The sequence below is a fragment of the Pogona vitticeps genome, chromosome 2, assembly GCF_051106095.1.
Source record: "Pogona vitticeps strain Pit_001003342236 chromosome 2, PviZW2.1, whole genome shotgun sequence".
Taxonomy (NCBI): domain Eukaryota; kingdom Metazoa; phylum Chordata; class Lepidosauria; order Squamata; family Agamidae; genus Pogona; species Pogona vitticeps.
In genome coordinates, this window is record NC_135784.1 from 39,520,147 (window position 1) to 39,545,949 (window position 25,803).

At 44.0% G+C, this 25,803-nt stretch overlaps 1 protein-coding gene across 35 annotated transcripts in view; it reads right to left on the bottom strand.

Moving 5' to 3' along the window:
• CADPS (calcium dependent secretion activator) overlaps positions 1 to 24,751 on the bottom strand; it is a 400,801-nt gene extending 376,050 nt beyond the window's left edge. For all 35 annotated transcript variants that reach the window (XM_072989350.2, XM_072989349.2, XM_072989351.2 and 32 more), the window contains exon 1: positions 24,056 to 24,751. In XM_072989350.2, the coding sequence (XP_072845451.2) occupies positions 24,056 to 24,448 (393 nt within the window). In that variant the 5' untranslated portion in view covers positions 24,449 to 24,751. The remainder of the gene's footprint in view (positions 1 to 24,055) is intronic.
• Positions 24,752 to 25,803: the final 1,052 nt, after the last annotated feature.

Genomic DNA, 25,803 nt, shown 5'->3' on the forward strand with positions numbered 1-25,803 from the left:
ACCCCGAGAAAGTTAATATCAAAACAAAGCTGGACTTGGTGTAGAAATATTTATTTATTATTTATTTATTAAAAATCTTTTTACCTCACCGTTCTCCTTTATCAGAACCACTAGGCGGCTTACAGTACATCACTGAAAAGACTAAAAGGCTAAAAACAGTAAGTATAAATTTATTTAAAAGAATTAAACAAACATTATATCAAAAATGGTAAATAAAATGGATGCTAAAAAAACCCTTAAAAGCAAAAAGGCACAGCAACCCATTTTTTTAAAAAAAAAACAACAACCACTGATCGCCTAAGGGAAAGATTGCCTGAAGAGAAAGGTTTACAATTGTAAAAGGAACTGAGAAAATGGACAAGTTTGTTGGAGCAGTGTACAGCTTTACTGATTTTGGAAACAAAGACAAGGCATTATATGGCTCACCAAGCAAACATTTAAAATTGGAGTGGGGGGTGATGTTTAAAGTAATCTGTGCAAGATATTAGCTCAGAAACCTTGCATTGCTAAACTCCCGATGACTGGAATGAATATTGAAGCATATATTTCACTTTTCGGACTAACTTTGTGGGGAGACTATGTTGGTTTTATAGTTTAATATTTATGACTGCTGGATAGCTCAGTGGATTAAGCATCTAAATTGGGAGTTCATCTCTCCACTGTGCCTTCATGACAGGGGCTGGACTCAAAAATCCATTGGGCCCCTTCCAACTCCGCAGTTCTAAGATTATTATTAGGATTATTATAATTTATTTGAACTGTTCATAAACATAAACATGGTCTGTTATAGGAGTTTCTGTTGAAGCTACAAGTATAAGGAAACCCTGGTGAAAGCTGTAAAAAATACAATTGTTTTTAAAAGGAAAAAATGTGTGTAGAAAAGAGCTGCTGAAAAACACGTGCAACAGTATACATGTACTTGAATTAGAAAACCAAACAAAAAGAATATACAGCTTCTCTGAAGCCTCACAGCCACACCTCAGAGTTTGCGAAGTGTTGTTTTGGGGCTACAAATCCCAGCATTCCCACAGCTAGGGAGTATTTGGAGTTAAAGCGAAAAGCAACATTTTCAGCCTCTGCCTTTGATCCATTGCAACCGACCTCGAGAAGGGGTCACGACTGCCACTGCAGAGGGCAATGCCATGAATAGAACCCCTCAAGATGTGATATGAAAGGAGGGCCTTAAAAGAAAGGACAAAAAGCCTAAGCCTGATGTAGGACTAGAACGCTACTAAGAAAAGAAGGTGATAATTGTCTTGAAACCTTTTAGCACAGTCCTGAATGACAGTAAAATGAAAATTACGGTTTGGGGATGCATTTGGGGGTAATTTCAACAGCTGTAAATAAGAGTCTGTGAGCACTGTTGCTCTAAACCACATAATGGCCCATGGATACTTGAGGCTGTTTCTGCATAAAGACAGAAATCCTGGGGTTCTGGTAGAAAATTGCCTCATAATTTCTCTTATTCTTTTCTCTCTGTTTTAAGCAACCAGGGGGCAAGGAGGCCTGAGCTCCTATTACACTGCTGCTGTATTCCCATGTTCGAGGAGTCGTTGGATGACAGTCTGAAACTGGAAGAAAGACAAAATCACTTGGCCATATTATGGAGCAACTACCAGCTCTCCTTGTGGTGCAATGGTTAAACTGCGGTAAAGGTTCCCCTTGACAGCCCAGTCGTGTCCGACTCTAGGGGGCGGTGCTCATCCCCATTTCCAAGCCATAGATCCAGTGTTTGTCCGAAGACAGTTTATGTGGTCACGTGGCCAGCGCGACTAGACACGGAATGCCTTTATCTTTCCACTGTGGTGGTCCCCATTTATCTACTCACATTGTTACATGCTTTCGAACTGCTAGGTTGGCAGCAGCTGGGACAAGCAACGGGAGCTCACTCCATCATGTGGATTCAATCTTAAGGCTGCTGGTCTTCTGACCTTGCAGTACAGAGGCTTCTGTGGTTTAACCTGCAGCGCCACCACGTCCCTTCATAAAGTGCAGTAGTGCAGCCCAAGCTCTACTTATGACCTGGGTTCAATTCCAGGAAGCCGGCTCATGGTTCACTCAGCCTTCCGAGGTAGGTAAATTGCATACCCAGCTTGCTGGGGAATGGGACAATGTGTAGGCTGCATAATTAGGTTGTAAACAGTCCAGAGAGAGCTTTGAGCACTATGGGGCAAAATATAAGCAGGACATTTTGTTTTTTGCTTTGCTTTGAAATGATTCTTTGGTGGGAAGCTCTAGGCAACTCCTGGATTGGTAGGTCGTGCAGTCAAATGTGTGCCTCAAAGGGCTTGGAGGGAATTGCTTGTTAAGAGACTTCATAAGCAGTTTCTTTGCAGGCATGTTCGACTCCTACTTAGAATTTTACTCTGAGTGGTTGTTGGGGGTCTATCTGCTCACTCAGAGTATTCAGGCCACAATTGCTGGTAGTTAGTTACACCATGCTCAGTGAAATTCATTCATTACCTTTACACCTTTATTTCATTATTTGAAATAGTGGGACTTTGGGGAGGGCTTTCTTTAGGTGGTTACATTTTATTTTCATTTATTTTTGGAGGTCTCCTCGTCTCTTCCCTCCTGGTCAAAGAGACTCCCTCGGCATAGGGGCCCCAAGGTCCTGTAAATACCTCCTCCGTTGAGCCTCCTCCAGACGCCATGCTCGCCTTTCACGCTCTTCCCTTTCCACCAATTCCTTCTCTTAAGCACCTCCGCCACTCTTTGGCTTCGGACTCCCCCCAATACGACGGCTCGGGAGGTAACCCCCTTCTTCTCCTATAATCAGCCTCTTCCCGAGGCACTCTCACTTTCTCGCATCTCCCTGTCCAGGGATCTTCGACCCATATCAATTCCCAGCCGCCGGCTATGGCGTCTCGTTCCCCTTTTATATCCCCATGTCCCTCCTCTACCAACTGGTCTGAGTGGCCACCGAGAGTCTCACCAAACCCTGTCCCAATTCATGGGTGTCTATTCCCTGGTGCCTGACCACGACGCGGGGAGTTGTAGTCTCTGTTTGAGTCTCTTTTTCCTTCCTAAGGGAGGACGACACTCCAGTGAGCGCTTCCATCGCCTCGCCTCGGGTGTCACAGCTCCCAAAGCCAGACTACAGACTTGCTTTAGATTTCATATAGACCTCTTTACAGAATATTCTGCTTCCATATAGTGTAATCCACATCTAGATTCCACAGAGACCTTTGGGCAAGTGGGCAGATACTTAGTAGTACTAATTTAATAGTATTAATTATGTCTTAAGTGCTTTTAAATTCCAAGAAACTTTATGATAAATGAATATATAAAAGGAAAAACACCCAGGACACATTTACAGCATATGACAGATGAGCTTCTCTTGCTTTCCTCTTTGCCTTCACAGAGCCTCATTAACCTTGCAGAGTACACAAACTGTTTTAGACTAGCAGTGTTAAATTCTCACATTTGCAACAATAAAGGCAAGACAGCAATAAAGGTAAAATATATCACTCTGGAAGAACAGGTTCTTTGGCATTTAGATACCCATCTTTCTCTATGTTCACCTCACAGATGGCAATAGCAATAGTTTTCTGCTCAGTTTGGTTCATTATGTCTCTTTTCTCATTAACTGAGCAAAGCTTTTGTTTCACTAAGGAAGAAAAGGAAGGAAGGGGGGGGTGCAAGAGCTCATCTAAGAGGCAGCTCATCTTAGAGGCTATCGCTGAAACATTATATTGAGAAGCCTAGACTGACTGCAGTTCTGCCAATCTAGGGATGGTGCTTGACAGTTGCCAAGAAGACTGATGCAGCAGAAATTAAAATGGATGCTCTCCATGGCTATACAGCAGAAGTCACCTCTTGGAAACAGAAATGGGGCATTTCTGGCAATATCACCGGAGCTTTCGTGATCAGCCTGTTGTCATGATTCCAAGTACATCTGTTTCTTTATTGATCAGTCACAATCATATCTTAGCACTCCTTCAGTGAGCTTGAAGTGGCATACAGTACGTGACATTCATCCTTCCTGCTTTTAAATCCTCACAAGTGATGTGACATAGGTCAGGCTCAGAAAGAGCTTCATGGCTCAATAGGGACTAGAACCATTCTAATGTGAAGAGGAAGACAGAACCATTTTTTTTTTTTTGCTGAAGAGGGAAACTAAGGAGTTACTTTGAGGAACTCCAGGAAGGCTCTACCAAGTAAAAATAGAACCCCCCAGAAGAACCAGAGCCCCCAGGTAACTGGGAATATTCCAGGAAGAGACTTAAACCCTAAGTCTCTTCCCAAGCCCAGTTATTGGAGGGGGAGAGGAATGCTGGGGGCAGAGACATCTTCAGCAGGAAGTGCAGCCCTGCAGGCCAGCTACAACCCATCCAGGACATTGGAGGGGGGAAAAAAGCTGCAAGAAAAAAATCCAGCCAATGGACAATGACCTGCCGGTCAGAGCTGGGACTGTCCTTGCCGCCTTTGGTGTGGGCGTACAAACATTCCATGGCAAGGGAGGGGAAAGAGACTGAACCGGTGGCAGTAACTGGAAGCCTCTTGGACTCTAAAAGACATATGGGAAGGGAAGGGAACTATTGTGAAAGGAGCTCCTTATGAGTTTCCCCTGTCCCTGTTTCAATAAATCCCGTTGTTATTGAAGCCTTTGTGGTATCTTCTATAGAACTGGAGACAAAAGAAGGAGCTCCCACTGAAGCCGATATGGCTAACAAGGCTCACACTCATCCCAAAACTTTGGCCATTTTGCCATTGTTTGAGTGTTCTGCTGGAGTCAAAGGAGGAGAGAGCAGCTCCACAATAATGTAGCGCATGCACACTTGTCCTATAATACTTTTTCCAGCTGTCATATTCCTGACATTCCCATGCCTTTGCTCATGTGTGGCATGCACATGTGCGAGTGCATGCACACACACACAAAGAGCACTACTGCCCCTTGAAGAAGAAATCAAGCCTTCTTCCCAAGCTTTCCTAACACCCACTAGCTTATACCAGCACAAGAAACAATGAGAGGCCGTGGGAAGGAAAATAGGCAGGAGGTTCTGTTCTCTCTCTCTCTCTCTCTCTCTCTCTCTCTCTCTCTCTCTCTCTCTCTCAGGAACAGTGGGAGAAGCTGAGTTTGAGGACACACAGTTATCAGTGAAAATGATATTTCCCTGTGGTTCTGGCAGTTGGTCTGCATCTTTAGCAGCTTGCCAGCCATAAGAAGGGGAAGATGTGGGAGACTGAGAGATCTATTCCCTTCCTTCTGCTGGTGGTCATATAAAATGAAGCAGGTGGGAGTTACACCTGCCGAGAATCCCTGGGGCACAATGTTCACAGGTGCTTCATTTATAATGATTTCAGAGGAGGTAGTGGCCATGCTGGTTGGGGGATTTCTGGGAGAGACAGCACCCAAATTAGTCTCTTCCCTCCCCCCCCCCCAAAACTCTGGGCAATCTTGGCTCACAATAAAGCAAGCCTGAAGAAAGCAGTACAAATTTCTTAACCCAGTTATAAACTTGACAGGGTGTTCATTCCTTGTCTAACAAGCATCTGTTCTTCCATGGGAAGATTTCTATCCTTCTGTCTACTCCTTGCTTGCAGTTTGTGATAAGACAGCCTTGGAATCAATCATAATTATCATCATCTATGAACATTACTTTATCCCCAGAGCCCAACCCTACACCAAACAGTAGTAGTGCCCCAGTAGCCCAAAAGAAGAAGCTCATTGTGAATGAATGGTTTCTTAGAGACTACCTTTACCATATGATATTTGCAAGACTGGTATAAGGACCAATCTATTAAATATTGTAAGATAATTTTCCAGAAAAGCAAAGCAAAGCGTGTTGCTTATATACCGCCCCATAGTGCTTCAAGCACTCTCTGGGCAGTTTACAAGTTAATTACACATTCCCCCCCCCCAGCAAGCTGGGTACTCATTTTACAGACCTCGGAACGATAGAAGCCTGAGTGAACCTTGAGCCGGCTCCCTGGGATTGAACCCCAGGTTGTGAGCACAGTTTTGGCTGCAGCACAGCATTTTAACCACTGCGCCACGAGGCTCCTCAGAAAAGTGCTATGGATGTGAGTAAATCATAATTCATTTGCTCTTTAAAATACCTTTAGACAGGGATGGTGAACACATAGTCCAGCAGCTCTTCCTGTCCTCCAACTTCCTTCGTCTCTAATAGTCTGCACAACCATGAAGATCTGCAGAGCCACAGGTTACCATTCCAGTTTTGAATGGCAAGAAATACCACACACACACACACACACACACACACACACACACACACACACACACACACACACACACACACACACACACACACACACACACACACACACACACACACACACACACACACACAGTTTATTGCGTGGCACACGGGCCGTTGCAAAGTACATCAGATAAACACAATATAGTATGAGGGAGAAAACCCAAATCAAGTTAGATTTCTATCACAGCTAAAAACCTCTAAGGTCTAAAAAAAAAGAACCCTAAGGAAAACTAAGTGAATTCAATTGATAGACAATATCTGACGCCAATAACAAGCATCTCTTGCGGAAGAGGGAGCCCCAAGGGTACATGAACCTAAAATACCAGGAGACCTCAAGAATTATCTGTAATCCCATACAGACATTTCCATAAAAACCCACAAGACAGACCACGGCTGTATTTTGGGCATTTAATGAAGAGGGCCAGATGTTATAACCTGACAAGACAATGGCCCCACATCATATATATCTGTTCTCCTTGCCTAATTCAAAACCAAATTATTTGGCTTCAGTCCTTATTTAATTATGACTGCATGTTTTCTCTCCATCATACTGATGTGTGATGAATTACAAGCTGAGCTGCAAAAAACAACAACATCATCAGCATATGTTGGTTTGGCAGAGTTCATCTGTACCTTGTGGTAGCCAAACTGGGTATGACTCCTGGTGTTCAGGTGGTCTTGCAATTTGTGTAACAAAGGCTTTAAGAGACAAGCAAGGAAAAGCTGGTTCTTAAGGTACACAGTGTGGTAATTGTTTCACTGAAATGCAGCTGCCTCACAGGGAAATGTCAGACATTTTCCAAGATGGGAAATGTTTGGTTTTTGGACCACAATTCTGAGAAACTCACAGTAAACATGGCCACTGGCTTTCCAATTCTGGGGAATGTGATCAAAATAAAATGCTTCCAACCTTTGGATGTGTTTCTCATTCTATAGCGGAAGGATGACCAAATAAAAAAGAAGACACAGTCCCAGTACCTGAGCAGACACAGGTTTCAAGTTACACATGTTGAAATCTTATCCTCTACACCAGGCTTGTCCAACCTTGGCCCTCCAGATGTTCTTAGACTACAGCTCCCAGAAGCCTTCACCACCACCTCTGCTGGCCAGGATTTCTGGGAGCTGAAGTCTAAGAACATCTGGAGGGCCAAGGTTGGACACCACTGCTCTACACAGATATTAAAAGTGCAGTAACCCATTCTTCTTTTTCATATTACCACCCTACACTGAATTAAAGGCACATTGCTATGGTCCAGCTGTGTTGAGAAAAGGGCACACGATGGATTAAAACCCATCTTTTGGCCAAGGAAGAAAATGAGAATTGGTCAAGGAGGGGAAGACATTGTCTCTTTATTTATCTATTTTAAGAGATTTTTTAAAAAGAGATAAGCATGTGTGTCACAATGTTATCCTTGAGTGGCTGAGACATAATGAAGAACGAGACCTTTGTGTCCAGGTATGAGACCTAAATATCCAGTTCATGCCTTGAGTCCCTGGAACCTGAGGTTCTCTACCTAGACTCCTAGAGACAACTTCCCCTAAGCTTGGCATTATGAAAGGTCTGATTTTCACCACAGTAGATGGTTTTCAACAGTGGTTACTCATCACTGCACACTATGTAGGAAGTAACAGAATATTGATTCTGGGCCCAAAGGCTGTTGTTTTCCTCCTGCTCTCCAGCCAGGAAGTATTGCTGGGAAAAGTAATCTGGCTCTAGAGTAGTCAGCCCTAAATTTCAGCTAGAGGGAGTGGCTTGCTGTGATCCATCTGACTGTGAACCTGCATGAATGCCTTACACTCCCTATGTTTCATCTCTCTCTCTCTCTCTCTCTTCCATCTTTGTCTTCTTAGATCAAGAATACTAGAATGGCAGCTGCCTTTATTGACCTTGCAGGATCATTGTCCTGGCAATGGGACAGAGAGGTGGGCCTCCTCTGCTATCTTAATTGCCGAGAAGGCACATATAGGAAGACTCGGTCCTTCAGGTAGCCTGGACCCAAGCTGTATAGGGCTTTATAGGTAACAGCCGGCACTTTGAATTGAGCCCTCATCCAGCCCATTACTGATGCCAAGAACTGGTTTAGAGTCAAGACAGCTTCCCTGGAATTAAGTGGAAAGGAGAGATAGAGTTGGGTGTCATCTGCATACTGGGGTCACCAAACCCCAAAACTCCAGACAACCTCTCCCAGTGGTTTCATGTGGATGTTAAAAAGCATGGGTGACAAAGCAGGACCCCGAGGAATGCCATAAGCCAATGGCCAGGGCGTAGAGCAGGAATCACACAGCACCACCTTCTGAGTTCTCCCTTCCAGGAAGGACTGAAGCCACTGTAAAACAGTGCCCCCAAGTCCCATCCCAGAGAGACAGCCCGGAAGGATACCATGGTCGATGGTAACGAAAGCTGCCAAGAGGCTCCAGTGGAACCAACAGGGACACAATCCTCCTGTCCCGTTCCCAGCGCAGGTCATTCACCAAGGTGACCAAAGCTGCCTCTGTCCCTTAGCCAGGCCTGAAACCAGATTAAAATGGGTCTAGAGAACCTTCTTCCTCCAGGAATCCCTGGAGCTGAGAAACCACCACACGCTCCACTAGCTTGCCCCAAAACTGGATTTTTGAGACTGGCTGCTAGTTATCCAGTACACTGGGATTGAGGGAGGGCTTCTTCTGTAGTGGTCTTATTACTGCCTCTTTTAAGCAAGCAGGGATCCTCCTCTGCTGTAAGGAGGCATTTACCACTCCCTGTACCAAACAGGCCATCCCTCCTCTAGCTGCTTTTATGAGCCAGGAAGGGCAAGGGTCCAGCACATTCACCTCTCCAAGAATCATCAGGCTGCTTTTCCTCTTTGAGTGGATCCAACTAAAATGTATCCATTTAAAACAGGAAAAGCCGGGGCCAAAGTTACATCCACTGGGTCTGTATCAATTACAGCATCCAAATCTTTCTATGCTTGTTGGGGAAATTCTTGGGAGTCAGTCAGGTGGCTGGTGGATTCTGGGATTTGTAGTCCGAGCTTGGCTGGGGGGTGTACTGTATCGAAATATGTATAATACTCTCACCAGAAACACACTACATGGCTGGTGGAATGGGTGGATTGCAATCAGCTTCAGAGGTCATGCTCTGCGCCTGTCTCTTCTTGGCTGATTAACGAGTCTCTTCTTGGCGAATTCACTTCTGATCTTCAACAGGATCAAAAGCAAAAAGTGTGCTGCTTATACACCACTGCCCCATAGTGCTTAAAGCATAATTGAATTATGCAGGCTACACACATGACAGAGACCTCCAGTAGCTCATTTTTCTGTTGAAGGTGCCGTTCACACTGTTTTCTCTCAGTTCTGGTCCTCTTAGAACAAGAACATTTCAGATATGATGTGGCACAAAAGTATTCCAGATCAACACCTTTGCAAATGTTTCAGTGATCACCAGGAAGCAAAGGGGAGAAAAGAAAGCCTTGTGTTGTTAGGTAGATAAAAGACACCCTCTCACAATAGTTTAGCAATTGAAATTTCAATTGCAGAAGGCACACAGCTTCAGGGGAAGTGTCTAGACTATGTCGAACATAGCTATAAATAATATTAGAATTCTAGTATATTGCACATGAAATAATAGCACGATCTGAAGATGTATTTGTGTTACAGCACCTGCTGTGGTTGTTTCCCTGGGCTGATAATTCATTGTAAATTATTAACTGGCGGGGTTCAAGCAGCAGTCATTTTGCTTAAGCAGCAATCCAGTCATTGTAAAATTACTCAGTAAGGACTTGCATTTAAAAAGTATTTTTCTCCGTTCTCTCAACTTAATAAGTTATAAAGTATATAAGTAGACAGTGAGTGACAACTATTTAAAATCTACTCAAATTAAGCTGAGGCAAAATTGTAACATAATGAGCTTCTTAGTTTTATCCAGGCATAAGTGAACTGTAATGGGTTGTCCGCATTGTTATGGTGGCATTTTGTCCCCAAGTTGAGGGCTAAGAACCCCCTCTTGTTTGTACCACAAACTGCCTCAGCTTCCAGATACTCTTCCATAGCTTTCACATGCCATATGCTTCCACTGAACATGGGAGAACTCAACCAAGAGGGCCCCACCCTACACAGCAACCGCAGCTTGATGCCAGTTTGACTGTCCCAACTTCTGGTTCTGCAGCCTATGGAATCCTGGGATTTGTAGTTTTGTGAGGTAATTTTTTGCTAGGTTGTTTTGATGCTATGGTTCATCAGAACTCTCTAGCAGAGATTTCAAAGTCCCTCACTAAACTATAAATCCCAGGATTCTACAGGACGGAGTGATGGCAAGGTAGTATGACATTGCTGTGAGATCACTATATACCTGAAGGACAAATCAGAGCTCCCTCTGCAGGATCAGAGGTCTTGGCTTCAGAGGGAGAGATCTCATCTTGGATTCCAAGATAGACTTAGAGCAGTGGTTCTTAACCTTGGTTACCCAGGAGTTTTTGGACTGCAACTCCCAGAAGCCTTCACCATCAGCTCTGCTGGCTGGGGTTTCTGGGAGTTGCAGTTCAAAAACACCTGAGTAACAAAGGTTAAGAACCACTGACTTAGAGCATGCTGTGAGCAGAATGGGGGATCCAATGGGTACATATTGTAGTGTCCAAAGCCTTCTTTCTTAGACTTGTGCTACACCTTGAAGACAGGGGTAAGTTCTTGACTAGTTTAAGAGTTCATTTCAATACTTCTCAGCTGGAAGAAAATGTCTTTTCTTTTGGTGTGTTTTTAAGCAAAACAAGGATAAAGAAGTGGTGAATACGATAGGAAGGCCTAGGAAACATCATATCTTTCTATGAAGTGTCCCAACTTTATAATGAAAGAATGTCCTGTGAATTGCCTCTTTCTTAATGCAACTATTAAGGCATGTCTAAAGATATGTTTAAAGACATATTTAAAACACACCCTGGGAAAATTGAATTAAATACATATGGTCAGTACTTATTCTAATAATAATGTGTAATCAAGTCAATTCTGACTTATGGTAACCCTTTTCAGGGTTTTCAAGGTAGAGAATACCTAGACGTGGTTTACAATTCCCTTCTTCTGGGGGCACCCTGGGACTGTGCAGGTTTCCGAAGGGCACAGACTGGTTCCTCTCCCTGAGGGCACAGTAGGGAATTAAACTCCCAACCTCTGGTTCTGCAGCCAGATACCTAAATCACAGAGCTATCCAGCCGGCCTAGTAATTATTCTAATGCACTCATATATCACATAATCTAAAATGTCAAAGATTTTTCTAATGGACACAATTTCAACAAAGGAAAATAAAACCACATTCTGCAAATAGCATTCTTCTTCTTCACCTGTTTTCAGCATTTCTATTAGTAATGCTATTTTTAGCACAGAAAATATAATTTTTCTAATTAGATTAAAATTTGATTTTTTAAATTTATATTTTTAAAATTAAATTAAAAAAATTTGCCAAGTGGCTCCTGCCATCTTCTTTTGTGTTGTGTTGGCCTAACTGCTTTTTTGATGTCCCTGCTTGTCCCTTCCCTCCAGCATTCCATGATCTTCTCTTCAAATTGTAATTTATTTATCCAGTTTGTTTTGATAGCTAAAAGTACATTTTGGGGAAGTTGACTCAATGTTCAATTTTTTTAATGGGAATCTCCTTCACAATTGTAATAATGCTAAGTCCATTTTAGAGTAGGAGGCTGCTCTTTTATAAAATAATCCTCAGGCCATTATGAATCATGACATTATAAGCACTTTTGTTGAGATGGCAAAATTGGCTTGGCATTATACAGCATAAACTATCTTAACATTTTTTCTATTGCAATCTAGTGGCAAGGGTCAATGACAATGCCACTAAATATGAATAACAGGAAGATTGTACCATGGCTTTCATGTGACATCCAAAACCCATTTTTAACCATAGATGTTGTATTTCCAAATAAGCTTACTCTAGGGAAGCAAGTACCTAAACCAGAATAAAAAGTAACTGGCCTGTAGAGCTTACATTATTATGTTGACAATGAAGAAATGTGGTTGGCCATGAAGACACTAAAATTGTTGAAGATTTTGTATACCACATCTCAGTCAACAATCCACATAGTGACTGTAGCCAAGAAATCAGAACTTAGGAGAGTAGAGTGGTGGAACAATGAAGGATGTGTCTCAGAAGACCATCCATATTATTTATTCCCAGTTACTATGTATGGGTGAAATAGCCGGACAGTGAAGAAAGATGATAGGAAAAAAATATGATTCATTTGAAATATGATGCTGGAGCAGGCCTTCATGGATACACTTGTTTGCCAGAAAGATGAACAAGTGAGTCTTAGATCAAATCAAACATGAATTTTCTCTAGAAGCAGAAATAATGAAAGCTGTCATACTTTGGGCACATCATGAGAAGGTGAGACTCACTAAAAAAAAAACCCAATAGTGCTAGGAAAAGCCAAAGGCAGCAGGAAAAGATGAAGACCCAATATGAGATGAGTTGGCCTCCTAAAAGAATCACAGGCTTAAATTAAAAGGGGGCGAGCAGGGTTGTTCAGGACAGAACATTTTGGAGGTCACTCATCAAGTTGAAGGTGACTTGATGGCACATAACAACAACAACAAACAAACAAACAAACAAATAAATAACAGAGTGTTATGGTTTCTTTACTGTGTGGAATTAGGTTTAGCATATGGCATATTGGCTTGGGTCCTAATTCAAGGACATTTACGGATGTCCTTGCATCCTACCATCCTTCTGTATACATCCCACATTGTTTAGGATGGCTTCCTGAACCTTTAGAGGGTTTTTTGAAAAGAGATATTGCAAGTGATCCAAGAGTGTTTGGAAAAGGTCCCTTCCCATAAATGTTTCTTCCTGTAACCTTTCGCTAAGTCAATGGCCATAATCTTGGGGACATCTGCATGCCCAGGATGCACCTGTGCCAATCTATCTCGATATTGCTGATATAAAAACTCCTTCACTGCATTTTATACAAAGAAGGGTGAAATAATAGTAATAGCTGTTCTATTATCCATGACTTTCAGCAAATACCGTTATCTTACTGGTCCTAAAGAAGAAAATACATAGATATTTGCTCTATAGCACCTATAAGAAGATTTAAAAGGCATGCGGAATGTAAAGAAATGCACCATGCAAAAGGATGATTATCTAAAGCACTGCAACCAGCACCCTAGAAGCAACCACATGGATGAACCCAAATGACTTGCTAGTGCTTGAATGAACTCATGCAGATGACTGATCGTTAGTAATGGCAGTTGATGTCCTGTGGTTCAGTCCTTCCTCCAACAGGACCTTTTGGTGCTTGCCCTAAAGAGGAGGATCCTAGTAACTGGACTACTGTATATTAATTGAGAAGAGCCCTTCGGCCACAGGTGTAAATTGTCTCTTTTTTTCTTCTCCTCTCCTGTGAGACATTGCAACATTTTCTAATGGTATCAACCAGGATTTGTGCATTTGCAAGAATTATTTGAGTGCAAATTGTGTAAGTTATGGATTAGCTGCTGCCTAGTTGCGTGGGTTTTGAAAAACTGGAAGCATTAGACAGATGCTTCTTTGTGATCAACCAGACAGCTTTTCTATTCATTTTGTGTTCTTGGTTCACAAAGGGTAAAAATACTGGTGTTGTGTTGAGACATTTTGCACAAATTGTAGAAACCTCAGTGGAAGAAGGCTTCTTCTTGCCTTGTCTTTTCACTGGAAGCAATATTTTTTGCAGGAACTACCAATTTCTGAACAGAAAGTTTTGGCAGACTGAGAAAATCTATTTCAATGAGAGGGAATAATTTTGTGAGAATTCACATCTCTATATTGGATTTGTGCTTGTACAAAAGAGGGTTTAAGGGCAAAGGGGCACATAACCTTACCTTGGTCTCATCACCTTTGCAGCGGCATTTGGTGGGGACATGGGAGAGGGCTTTCTCTCAGACTTTGGAGCTCCCTCTCTTAGCTGTTCTTCCGCAAGCGGGCAAAGACCTTTCTCTTCAGGCAAGCTTTCCCTTAATTTCTGGATCCCTGGGAGTGGGGTTTTTGAATCAATGGTTGTGCCTTACTGCTTTAATATTGCTTTTCTTTCCCATGTCTTAGAGTGACATTTGTTTGAACCTTTTTAGTATTTTTAATTTTAAAAATGTTTTTAATTATGTAAGTTGCTTTGGGTCCTTTTTAAGAATAAAGGTGGGGTAAAATATAATAACTAACTAACTAATTAACTAACATCTGGATAGAGATGCAGCAGGGAAAGGCCAAAAATCTGAAGGCTTCTATATTGTCAGACTGGATTTAGTTTCTTATGAATTCCTTTGCATACTGTAGTGGTTCCTTTGCTCTTAGGTCTTCTATATACTTAAGAGGTAGGCAAGGATTTTATTAATCATCTGTGAAATGCATAAGACAGTAATTGTGTATTACTGCACTTTATTTTTGACTGCTAAAAGCAATCGATCACGCCTTTTAAGGACCTGCCTCAGTACCCTGCTTGTCCATTGCAGAGTTTAGACCCATCCTGTGCTAGAAATTGCATCGCTAAAGTATGCATAAGTCTAACAAAACCAAAAGCAGATTCATTAAAGAAATTGCTTTTCCTGTGTGTTTTCTTTTAAGTACAAATGATGATTGTTATAAAGCTGGAGCAGGTGGCAATCTCAGAAATCTCCACAACTCTTTGAACACTCATATTTGCCATCAGCATTTATCCAAAGTGCTTATAATTATACAGTCGTACCACCAATATTGTGTGCATTGTTGATATAACTCTTTTCACCATGCCTATGGAAAAGCAATGGTTTCTATCTGTTTGGTGGCATGTGCAAGACACTGTAGTATCACTGCCTATCAGAACGTAAAGAATTATCTTCTTCCAATGTTTTGTTTTTAGGAGGAGCCTGCCCAATGCTTCTAGGAGCTCATCAGCATAGCATGATGGTGGTGGCTGTCTCCATAGTTATCTTGAAGTATTTAGTTAATGTAGATGGTCAACAACATTATGTTTGGCTCATGACATTCTGGAGGTCTGCAGTCACTGAAAAGACGCTTCCTCATGTCCCATAAAACAGACCTCAAAGAGTGAAGGAGAGCCTCCTCTGCAAACTGATAAAGTCCATCACCACAAATGTATGCCATGGTTTAGTCCAAATTTGAGTCTACTCATTCTTTCAGGCCACTTTCCTCTCTTCCCACAAACTAAGAATTTTAGCATTTCCCCATAAAGAAAGTGTTCTCCTTTGCTATTTCTAAGTATTTGTATACATCATCCCAGCTCTGTGATACCTATTTTAAGATCGAGTAAACAGAACTGTTTAAAGTCTGATCAAAGCTGGATCTCTACAGATATTCAAAATAATGAAATAACAATTTGACTTTTTTTCTAAAAAACAAAACACCACATAATACTGCCTCTTGGTTTTTCCTCTCTGCTGCCAAGCCAGATTGAATTTTTTACTGTAAGCCCAGGATCACGTTCTACGTAGACGCAGCCTACTAAAACCACATCAACTTTACTATCATTGAGTGCATCACATGAGTTTCAGGGTTTCACCAGGTCTCATCTGATATACTCAGTCTTCAGAGGGCTTGTGTTGAAACTTCCTGGATGTTCCTTCTTGAACACATGTAACTTTCCTTGATAAATGTGGTATCATGTGCAAATCTGGCTACTACCATCCTCATCACTTATGAATAAGGAAGCAACAGCAACAGCTCCATGGTCAACTTAAAACAAGGTATGTAATTCTGTTTGCTATCTGTTTGTTGTAAACGATGCTACTTTTGATGGTGTTTGCTTCCAGTTTTCATCAGCAACAGCCTGCATGGCGAATGGTCAGGAGGAGTCATGGAGACTAAAGCCCAACTCCATCTAGACCTCAATGGGTTCTCTACTTTTCCTCCACACAAATTAACAGCAGTTCTTTGGAGAGGAGAACATGGCAAGCTGTTGTCTGAATCCATTACCTGATGATGAAGGCAGAATCTTAGCAGCTCAATAGGACGTGAAATAATAGAAAATCTTCAAGCTATAATTGCTTGCTGTACAGAACACAAAATTGTTGTTTACTGTGTTGCAAGATCAGTATTAAACCTTAATCCCAAAATATGAATAATATGTTTCTGGCAGAGGGTCCCTCTGGTTCTTCAGTTTGTAAAAGGCTGACAGAGTTGTAAATTGTCAGTTGTTTCATTTTCAAACGGTAAATAAGACATTCTTTGCTGTAAGACGGATAGAGGGGGGAGGTCAATCCTGGAAATACTCTGCATTTTCAGGATTGATTTTTGTGCATTTTTGTGAAAGTACAAAATGTACAACTGCACTTCTTGCCTTGTTGCATGGTTAATATAGCAGTACCAGATGGGTAATAGTAGCTCTAGAATCATTTCTGTGATCAATCAGCTTGTTTTTTGTGCCTGTTATATGGATGTGTGTGTTATAATACACATAACATGTTTTATTATGCATGTATGCGTACAAAGATGATGGTTCTGGGCAAACTGTGGAAAACATATAGGAAAGAAAGGCCATCATTCTCTCAGTCCCACACTCAAGATAAGATCTCATGCAAAATTTGGTAAATTATTGACAGATGGTCTTGCTGATTCTACAGTTTACCTTAAACTGAAACTAAGACAATAACAGAACTGTTTCAGTTGTAGAAGGGGTAGCTGTGTTAGACCATGCAAGCGTTATAGGTTAAACATTTTTTTAATGTGAGGTTTTGTGAATCCACAAAAGCTCTCATTAAAAAAAATTAAAAACTTAGTCTTTAAGGTGCCACCACGTTTTTGTCTTTATTTGTTTTACTTTTTATTTTATTTTGTTTTCACCTGTAGAACTGCTTCACAGTTCTGGGTACTAAGATACTGAGCATTTTCCCTTCATTTTAAGAGGCTCTACAATGCTGTTTTTCTAGGAGTAGACTTAGAAGCTCCTTTAAAAACATGCACACAAACAAAATCATGACTAAACAGCAAGATGAAACAATGAATATGCTAGTTTCTATCTTATTGTTTCATCTTACAAGCCCTTATTTTTATAACCCTTTGTACCTATTACAGTTATGTCTAGATCCAAGCTAGCAAAGAGATAACTCAAAGAGATGGGAGTGGATTTTTACCATTCTTGGTCTCCAAACAGCTTTGGATTACATCTTCCAGCATCTTTCACCATTGCCTAGAGGTGATGGGAATTGTAGCATCTCAAACACTTGAAAAATGCTCAACTCTGTGCTAGGCCCACCATGCTTCCCTTGGGATTATTTAGACTCCTCATACTACCACCCTGTGAAAATTTCCTTAACATGAACTGCTGCTTCTCTAGAGGAAAGTGAGGGGTTTTCTTATTTTTTATTTTTTGTTTTAGCATCACCAAGACTTTTTAATTTTATTTTTTATGTAGCATCATCAGGACTCATAACACATGCTAAGGAACCAATCTCTTTTTAAATTTTAATATACCGTTTCACTATCTTTCACTTCATGCCGTTAAAAAACCTGCAACGGCCCCAGTCAGACCACAAGCTGAGTTTGTACCAATCATGAGCAAGTTTTTCACTGATAAGTAGAACCGAGCAGCTGGTGCTGCTTAAGTCAACATCACTGTGTATGTATGCATATATGTCGAAGGCCAGCTATTCCTTATGCAGAGACCAGGGACTTTGAGTGGTATATAATTGAAAACTTGTGCATTGTTACCCTTCCCAAAACAAAGTCAGGAGTCTTGACTCAGGATGCTGGTATCTCTGTCAGCAGCTCCAAGTGAATCAAGAACAAATGAGTCATTTTAACACAGGAAAGTAAATACGTTTTTGTAAACCAATCTGTCCTGGAGGCACATGTTGCTGTCAATCACTACTGCTATTAAAATATTTTGGGAAAAACACAGTTCAGATTGTCCAGAATAAAATGCACTTGTGCCCAAAAGACCCCAAAGCAAAACCCCAAGCAAGTCTAAAAGGCAGGATGGCTGCTACTTAGTATAATTAAAAAAGAGGAAATACATGGTGTAAGGAAAAAACGCACCTCAGTGTGTGTAAAATTTGCATATGCTGATATGTACAGATGTCCATATTACCTAATAATGCACAAATTAAATACTTCTCACCATCGTAGGGAAATCTGAGATTAGCTGACCTATGTGCCTATTTACGATGGACAACTTCGTGGCCCGAATTTCTTTATCTTTGAAATATACAGAACTTCAAATAGAGGAGAGGAGACCTTCAGACAGAGGACTGTCTTCTATAAAGTAAGACATAGGGGCTGTCTTCTAATAAGCCATCAAGAACATGAGTTCTCTTTTTTACCTATTGCTAATCAATACGCGCGCGTACACACACACACACACACACCAGTTGTTTTGCTACAGTTTGCTGCCCTTTCAGGTGTCAGGAGCTTGCCTGAGGCTAAAATACTGGATGAGGCAATGCTTGTGATTAAGCCAAAGGGAATTCTGCTTACAAAAATAACAAGAGGTAGAATAATACCACACCACCACTATAGTAATGCTAATTTAAAGACAGGCATTAGAACATGCACTTTAGCAGAGTTGGAGAGTTAAAGGGAGGCCACAGAAATCTTCTGCCTCTAGAATCCAGTGTCAGAATACTAGTTAAGGACATACCCTCTCTTCATTCTGCATAGTCTTAACGCATAAGTTAGTGAAATGTTTTCATTTTTGCATTGATGTGGAAATACCAAGCTTGTAGAGTCAACATGACAGGTAGAATTATTATTATTGATTGATTGGTTTCTAGAAACCAGAGCAAACTGTGGCTTCAAGGCAGCTGCAGATTTGGAATGACACATGTGCTGCATACACATTTTCTGCAGAAGTTGGAAACATTCCCCTTTTCAGTACAAATTCTGATCATACTATGCTAGCAGGGGAATCCTAGAAGTTGCAGGGCATACAACTTTCTAAGCCTTGCTTTTTTACAAGCTCGCTTGCCCGTAAGCTTGAGAATTCTGGGAATTGACATTTTTAGAAGTATCTTCCCTAAACTATGGTTTACCCTATGTTCCCTTTATTTGGGCAACCTGTTTAGGGATGGTGAGAAAGACCCTTCATTAGTGCCACTGCTGAACAGTTAGGAACTAGAAGTGCTTACTGATCTATTAGGAATCACCCAGCGATGTAGTAGCATATCTGAATATAGCTCGTGCCTACTCTGGCTTATTATACTTCAATAACATAATCCCTTCGGGATGTTTTACTTTGAAAGCTGGCCCGGTTTAACTTTTTGCCACCTGTATAGCATTAACTGGTTAGCACCCTGGTTCATTTAAATGGAGGTGTTAGCATTTAAGCTAGCTTGCTTCCACTGATTTCCACAGGGATTAAATTAGCTTAAAATAAAGTACTTTGACTTAACTGTGCTGTAAACCTGTGTTCATATGCTCATTTCTCTGTGTTTATGTTCTCGCGTGTAAAATGAGATAGGTGAACATAACTCACATGCTCCACCTAGGCAAGCTTCAGTCTCCCATGTTCTCCCACTAAAATCATCCTGGCTGGTCCCCACCTGCCACCCTGAAGAACCAATGTCAACCTGCTAAAACAGCACTAACGAAGGCCAGGAGGTGACGACACAGATAGCCTATGACCGAAAGAGGGAAACTGTTAATGAACGTGAGCAAGCATGAGTTTCTCTCACCTCTGGCATGATGCAGATTAGTTTGGTTTGTTTGGTGACTGGCTTTCAGGATCTAAGCACATTATTATTTGGGGTGCAATTTCATAAACATGGGAAGGCTCTCTGCAATCATCTCTCTGCAAGATTAACATGCTTTCGGCTGTAATTACAGACTCTCTCATAACATTTGCTTCTGGCCTAAGATGGACCAATTTTCTATCTGGGTAAGAAGCTACACTGTTGCTAAATGCTGCTGTTGTTTTAAAATCCCTGGCACCCCTCTCTTTTTATCTGTTTTACTTTTATTTGGGCAATGTTAACTTTAATTTCAAAATTACCCCAGTGATTTATGCTGAGTAAATTATTGGGGTTTTCCCCCTCACTCAAGCACAGACATTATACCTGCTGTCTTTTCCACAGAGCCTTACAACACTCCAGTACAACAGGTAGCATTGTCATTCTACTGATAGGAAGACACAATGACTGGCAACGTGGAGGGCAACTCACGAATTATGTGTCTGTGTCTTCCCCATTAGAGCTCAGTGTCTCCTCTCTAACTGCTCCTTTTGTCCACCTCCATATAAAAAAACATTTTTTGGTCAAATCAAGTAAACATTTGTTTCTTTTCTTTTCTACAAGCCTTTACAGGATGTATGTATGTGCGTGGGGGTGTTTGTGTATGTGCAATAGCGAAATGCAAAACTCTTACATTCTGATGTTATTCAGAATCCTTGAGGCAATAATCTACAAATATCAGCAGACTGCAGACAACACAGCCCAACCAGCGAATAAAGATGCTCAAGTGACCTTCCATCAATACCAAACTCTCCAGCCATTCCTTTCTATGAACCATGTTGACCTAATATTCTTTGCTGCCTCCTTATGCTTGAATGGGCTAATAATAGCTTTGTGGCGTGACAGAACTGAATGAATGTCATCGCCATCAATATGTCCTACAGACTTCCTGGTTTAGGAAGGTCATTGGTAAAAATTACAGCTATTTGGGAACCCTAAAGCTCAGCTAAGAAGGAACAACATCAAATGAATTTGATCATAGAACTGGGCAGCAGCGTTTCAGAAGAGAATCATCCTATGAGATGTTTGCTCATCTGAGTAATAACAGACAATGGAACAGGAAGGACATAACATTTGTGCTGTCTCCTTTCCTTAGCAAAACCTGATAGACCCAAACTAATGGGCTGCTGCTGAATAGGTGATAGAGGGCTATGTACTTATGACCGAAAGTGTCAGCAACAGTGATGCTGGCAGCTGGACTGTATTTCCTACCTCAGGATTCACTTGATCATCCCCCTCTGTCACTTTAATTTTCTCTATATCTGTGGGAGGAGAATGCTACCTTGCATTGTCATAGTAAATTGCTATTCATTCAGAAATATGAAGAATCTGGTCCCAAATCATGTTTCCCAGGCTTGCTGCCTTAGTGCATTTCTAATCTTCTTTGCCCTCTAAAGTTTTTAACCTGCACACTGCTCATTACAAACAGTCCTGCTGATTGCAGTGAGAATGCTCTAAATTAGAGACTTGCAGGTTTACATAACATAGCTGCGATATCAGGAGGGCAAATGTGCTTTTAAAAATTGAACATACTTAATTTGCTTGGAGCTTAGGGAATGTAGGCGTGACAATCAGAAACTCAAATTTGCCTGAAGGATGATGGAACCTAAACTTGGTCTAACTGCAGAATGTACTGCTTTGCAGTACGCGAATGCAAGTCACAGCTATTAGACCAGTGGACATTTTGCCACTGATTCCATGGGAGACAAGCTGCACTTTTGGGCTATCACTTGATTCACAATTCTAAAAAGTCCCATTCAGCCTTGTGAAACTTAGTTGATAATAAACAAACATGCTTAAGACTTGGTGTTCTAGAGTGCCTATCTCTAAAACATCCTGGGTGAAAATCCATGCTTGTCTCTCCAGAGACTGCATGCTTGACCTTGGGGGTAGAGGGAGTCGCTTACTGACTCTAAGGCTCAACTCTGCAGCTGTAAAATAGGATTTGTTGGCCAGAAACCAAACAAAACAAAGGTATAATGCATGTCACATATTAAACATTCTAAATAAGAACAAGAAATAGGATAATAACTGGATGAATTATGTGTCTTTCTTGCAGTGGAAACAGAACATTGAGCACATGAGTCTCAAAGACTTATTCATCCACCTTCAAAGTTTAGATCAAAAAAGCTACGTATGATGGGGATTTGTTGTGTTATGGTCATCATAGTTTCTGGTCCAAGAATTACACATTTGTGCTGTGCAGTTGTCTGGATCCAACTAATTGCACAAGTGAACATTAACATAAAAGGTGGATTCCACAGGCACTACATTTTATAGTCCCAAGGATTATGCATTTGTGATGCTGTTCTCTATTTGAGAGGTTTCAGGGGAGAGGAAGGGAAGGCAAGAGGAAGAGGAAGAAAGTGACCCGAACTTAGCGTGAGGCATGTTGTGCTATTGTTAGACATCAAACGCTGCACCAGGAAGAAGGCTTATGGCTGGGGCTCCTCCAGCAGGGACACAGAAGCTTTGATGCAATAATTGGTTCTCACAGTAGCACAAGCACAGCAGGCCACTGGGCCGGCACAACCTCTGCTCAGATCTCTTGGAGATCGATGGCGTGGCTGCTTCGTTGCTCAGGCGGGTGCAGCAGCTGCTGCTGCGGTGGCGGCCACAGGAGCACCACCACCGTCACGACAGCTAGTCACCTTGGAAGAAAGAAGTTCAGGGAAACGCAAAGGGGGAGGCAGATTCCCTTCAGGACTCCTGCCACACACGTCCTTCTCCAAGCCAACCTGTCCCTCTCTCTCTCTCTCTCTCCCCCTTTGGCTCCTGGAAGCAGGTTGACTTTGTTTCAAATGGCTGGCCCCTTGGGCAATAGCTTGCAGTTACATAAGGCACACGGAGGAGGGAACGCGGCCAGAAGGGGATATGGATCATCTGACTAGACAAGGGGCCCTCCTCGTCCACTGCCAAGATTATCACTGGCCAGACAACAATGCAGGAGAGACACTGAGACTATAGGGCTGACCACTGCATTTTTAACTCCCCTTCTTCTCTCTCTCTCTCTATCTCTCGCTCTTCCTCACTTATTGTGGTTCCTGCTTAATTCCCCCATGTTCTCCCCTTGACCAGAAGTACTGCTCATCTCCTCTCTCTTAACTCGGAGCTGAGAGGCCTGCCTTTGTGCGTCTTGCATCTCTCTCTCTCTCTCTCTCTCTCTCTCTCTTGTCTCCTTCCTGCTCCCTCAGCCCCTGCTGCATTTGAGCGCTGCAGGTGACTCTCAGCCTTGGCTCAGGGGACCAGTTTCCTATTTCTGTGGCGTTACAGGCAGGTGATGGGGCTCAGAGCTCGCTTTCAAATCTCACTTGGCCGCCACGCTAACCCCGCCATTGGGCAGAGTGAGGCAGCGGCTTCAGGCAGCTCATTTGAAGTGTTGCGAAAGGTCAACAAATGGGTTGCTATCGAATTGGTCTAGCCGCCTAGAGTGGTCTTAACCGACCAGATAGGCGGGATATAAATAAAATAAAATAAATAAATATTGTTGAATTATTCCAGCACAGATGTATACTGTATACTGTATACAGTGCACTTTGACCTGGGGGGGGGGAGGGAAAGGCACCATTTAACCTTTCCCTCTCAGGAAACAAAATGTCCTGAGCCAGTTCTGGGCCATCCTGGGTTCCCCTGTTCTCTCCCTCCCTAACAAGCTCCTTCTGGTCAGGCTTCGGGGGAGACTGTGAACCCCGGCCTTCAAGGATTGGTGGCAGGGAAGGTTGGGAAATCACAGCTGCACATGCACTTTCCGGAAAAATAGATCTCCAGCCCTGTCTACCAACTAGTTAGGAAAACTTGCCTGAGGAGGAGGGGGTGGGAGAGGCGCTGCTTCCTTTGGCTAGCCACCCCGATTTCCTGTAGCCTTTTTTTTCCCTGCCAACCTGGGAGGGGAAACTTTCAGCCGCAGCATCAAGCGGTGCCTGGAGAACTCCCTGCTGCTGGATGCTTGCTTGGCCCCCTCCTCCTCCTTGCCCAGTGCCAGGGGGTGCTCATTCTTGTTCCTATCACCATCATCACCGTTGGTGCGACCACCACCATCACCCACCACTCTCTCCCTCTTCCTCTCTCTCTCTCTCTCTCTCTCTCCCCGCCTGCCCGTCTCTATTGTTCTGCGCGCCCCCCCCCCCCGGCCGGGCCGCCGCCGCCGCGCCTTTACTTACCTTCTGCTGCCTCCGGGCCATGTCGGTGGGCTGCTTGGCGTTGAAGGGGTAGGCGATGCACCTCATGACGAAGACGTAGAGCTGCAGCTTCTTCTTGCGCTCTTCTTCCTCCTTCTGCAGCTTCTCCAGCTCTTCCTTCTCCTTCTCGCTCACCACCGAGGGGCTCGGGCTGGAAGGCCGGGCGCTGCTGGCGCTCCGGCTGCTGGGCTGCAGACCCCCGCCGCCCCCACCGCCGCCCCCACCTCCCCCACCGCCGCCGCTGCCGCCCGAGCCATCGCTGGTCCGGCTGGGCGACAGCCGTGCCCCGGAGGCGGCGGGCGCCAGCACCTCCTTGCTGCTCTCCTCTTCCACGACCTCATCGGATTCCTCCTCGCTGGACGACGGGTCCAACATGTTGGCGCCGGCAAGGGGCGAAGGAGGGCGAAGGGGACCTCCCGGGCAGGCGGCGAGGGCGGCCGGAGCCTCGAGCCTGGAGGTCCCGCTCTTGGCTGCCTTCTCCGCCCTTCAGCGGCTCCTCACCCGCCGCCGCCGCGAGGAGGGTGCCCGGCAGCCCTGGCCCGCTCCAGCCGCAGAGAGCCCTCCGAAAGCCCTCCCGCCACCGGCACCGCCGCTCTCCAACCAGCCCTGAAGCCCCACGAGCTCCGCGCCGCCCGGGAACGGACGAGGCAGCAGGAGGGAGGAGGAGGAGGTCGCCCCGAGTGCGCGCAGGAGGAGCGAGCCCGAAAGGAGGGACCGCCGCACCGCCGCCGCGCTCCCGCCGCCGCCTTCCCAAGCGCGGCGAGAGCCAACGAGCGGGCGCTGACGACGCGCGCCGCCTCGGCCCGGCTTTAACTCTTGCCTGCCCGCGGCGCCAGAGAGGGAGGAGCGGCGCCCGGGCACACGCTCTCCTTCACCCAGGGAGGCGGATTGGGCTGGGGTTGGGGGGGGGGAGAGAGAGAGAGAGAGAGAAGAAGAGGAAGAGGAGGAGGACTCCACCAGCGCGCGCTCTCTCGCTCGCTCCTTCGCGCCCTCGCCGGCTCTCTGGGTCCCGCCGGGCGAGAGGCGCTGACCAGGGTGCTGGATTCCCAGCCGCCACCTGCAGCAAAAAGGCGGAGGAGGGGGGGGCGGGAAACTGCGCCCGGCCGGGAAAGGCAACACCCTCAACGGAACCCCCGCCCCACCACCCGCTTCTGCGCAAACTCAGCCGCCCCTTCGCCTCCGTTGGCCTCCCCTCCTCCTCCTCCTCCTGCCGCCTCCTCCTCCTCCCCCGCACGCGAGCGCTGCGCACATGACTGTTGGGGAAAGTGAAGCCCCCACGAAGAAGCGCCTGCCCTTAAAGACCCGCCCCGCCCCGCCGGTCTGGGCGCGCCGCTTCCCCGCCTGCTGCCGGACTCCGTGGAAAGGGGCCGCAAAGGGAGGAAGGTTTACTACGTGCGGGTTGAGGCATTTCGGGTCACGGGAAAGGCGAGCTAGGCGAAGAGAGGATGCAGCCCCCCCCCCCGCAAGCAGGCATGGGGTATAGATCGTGAAGAGGGAGAGTTTCCCGAAGAGATAAAAGAGAGCGGTCAATACAAAATAAAATACAAATGCAAGAGTAGGCATACCTTAACCGGCCAATAAAAATCAGGGTACAATATGCGGGATTTTTGTGGATCGAGGCCACTTCATCAAGCTTCCCCCATCTTGCCAAGAACTTTTGGACTTTACGTCTAAAAATAACTTTTTCTGGTAAAATCAATCTTACCATGGATTTTAGGACTGACAATGTG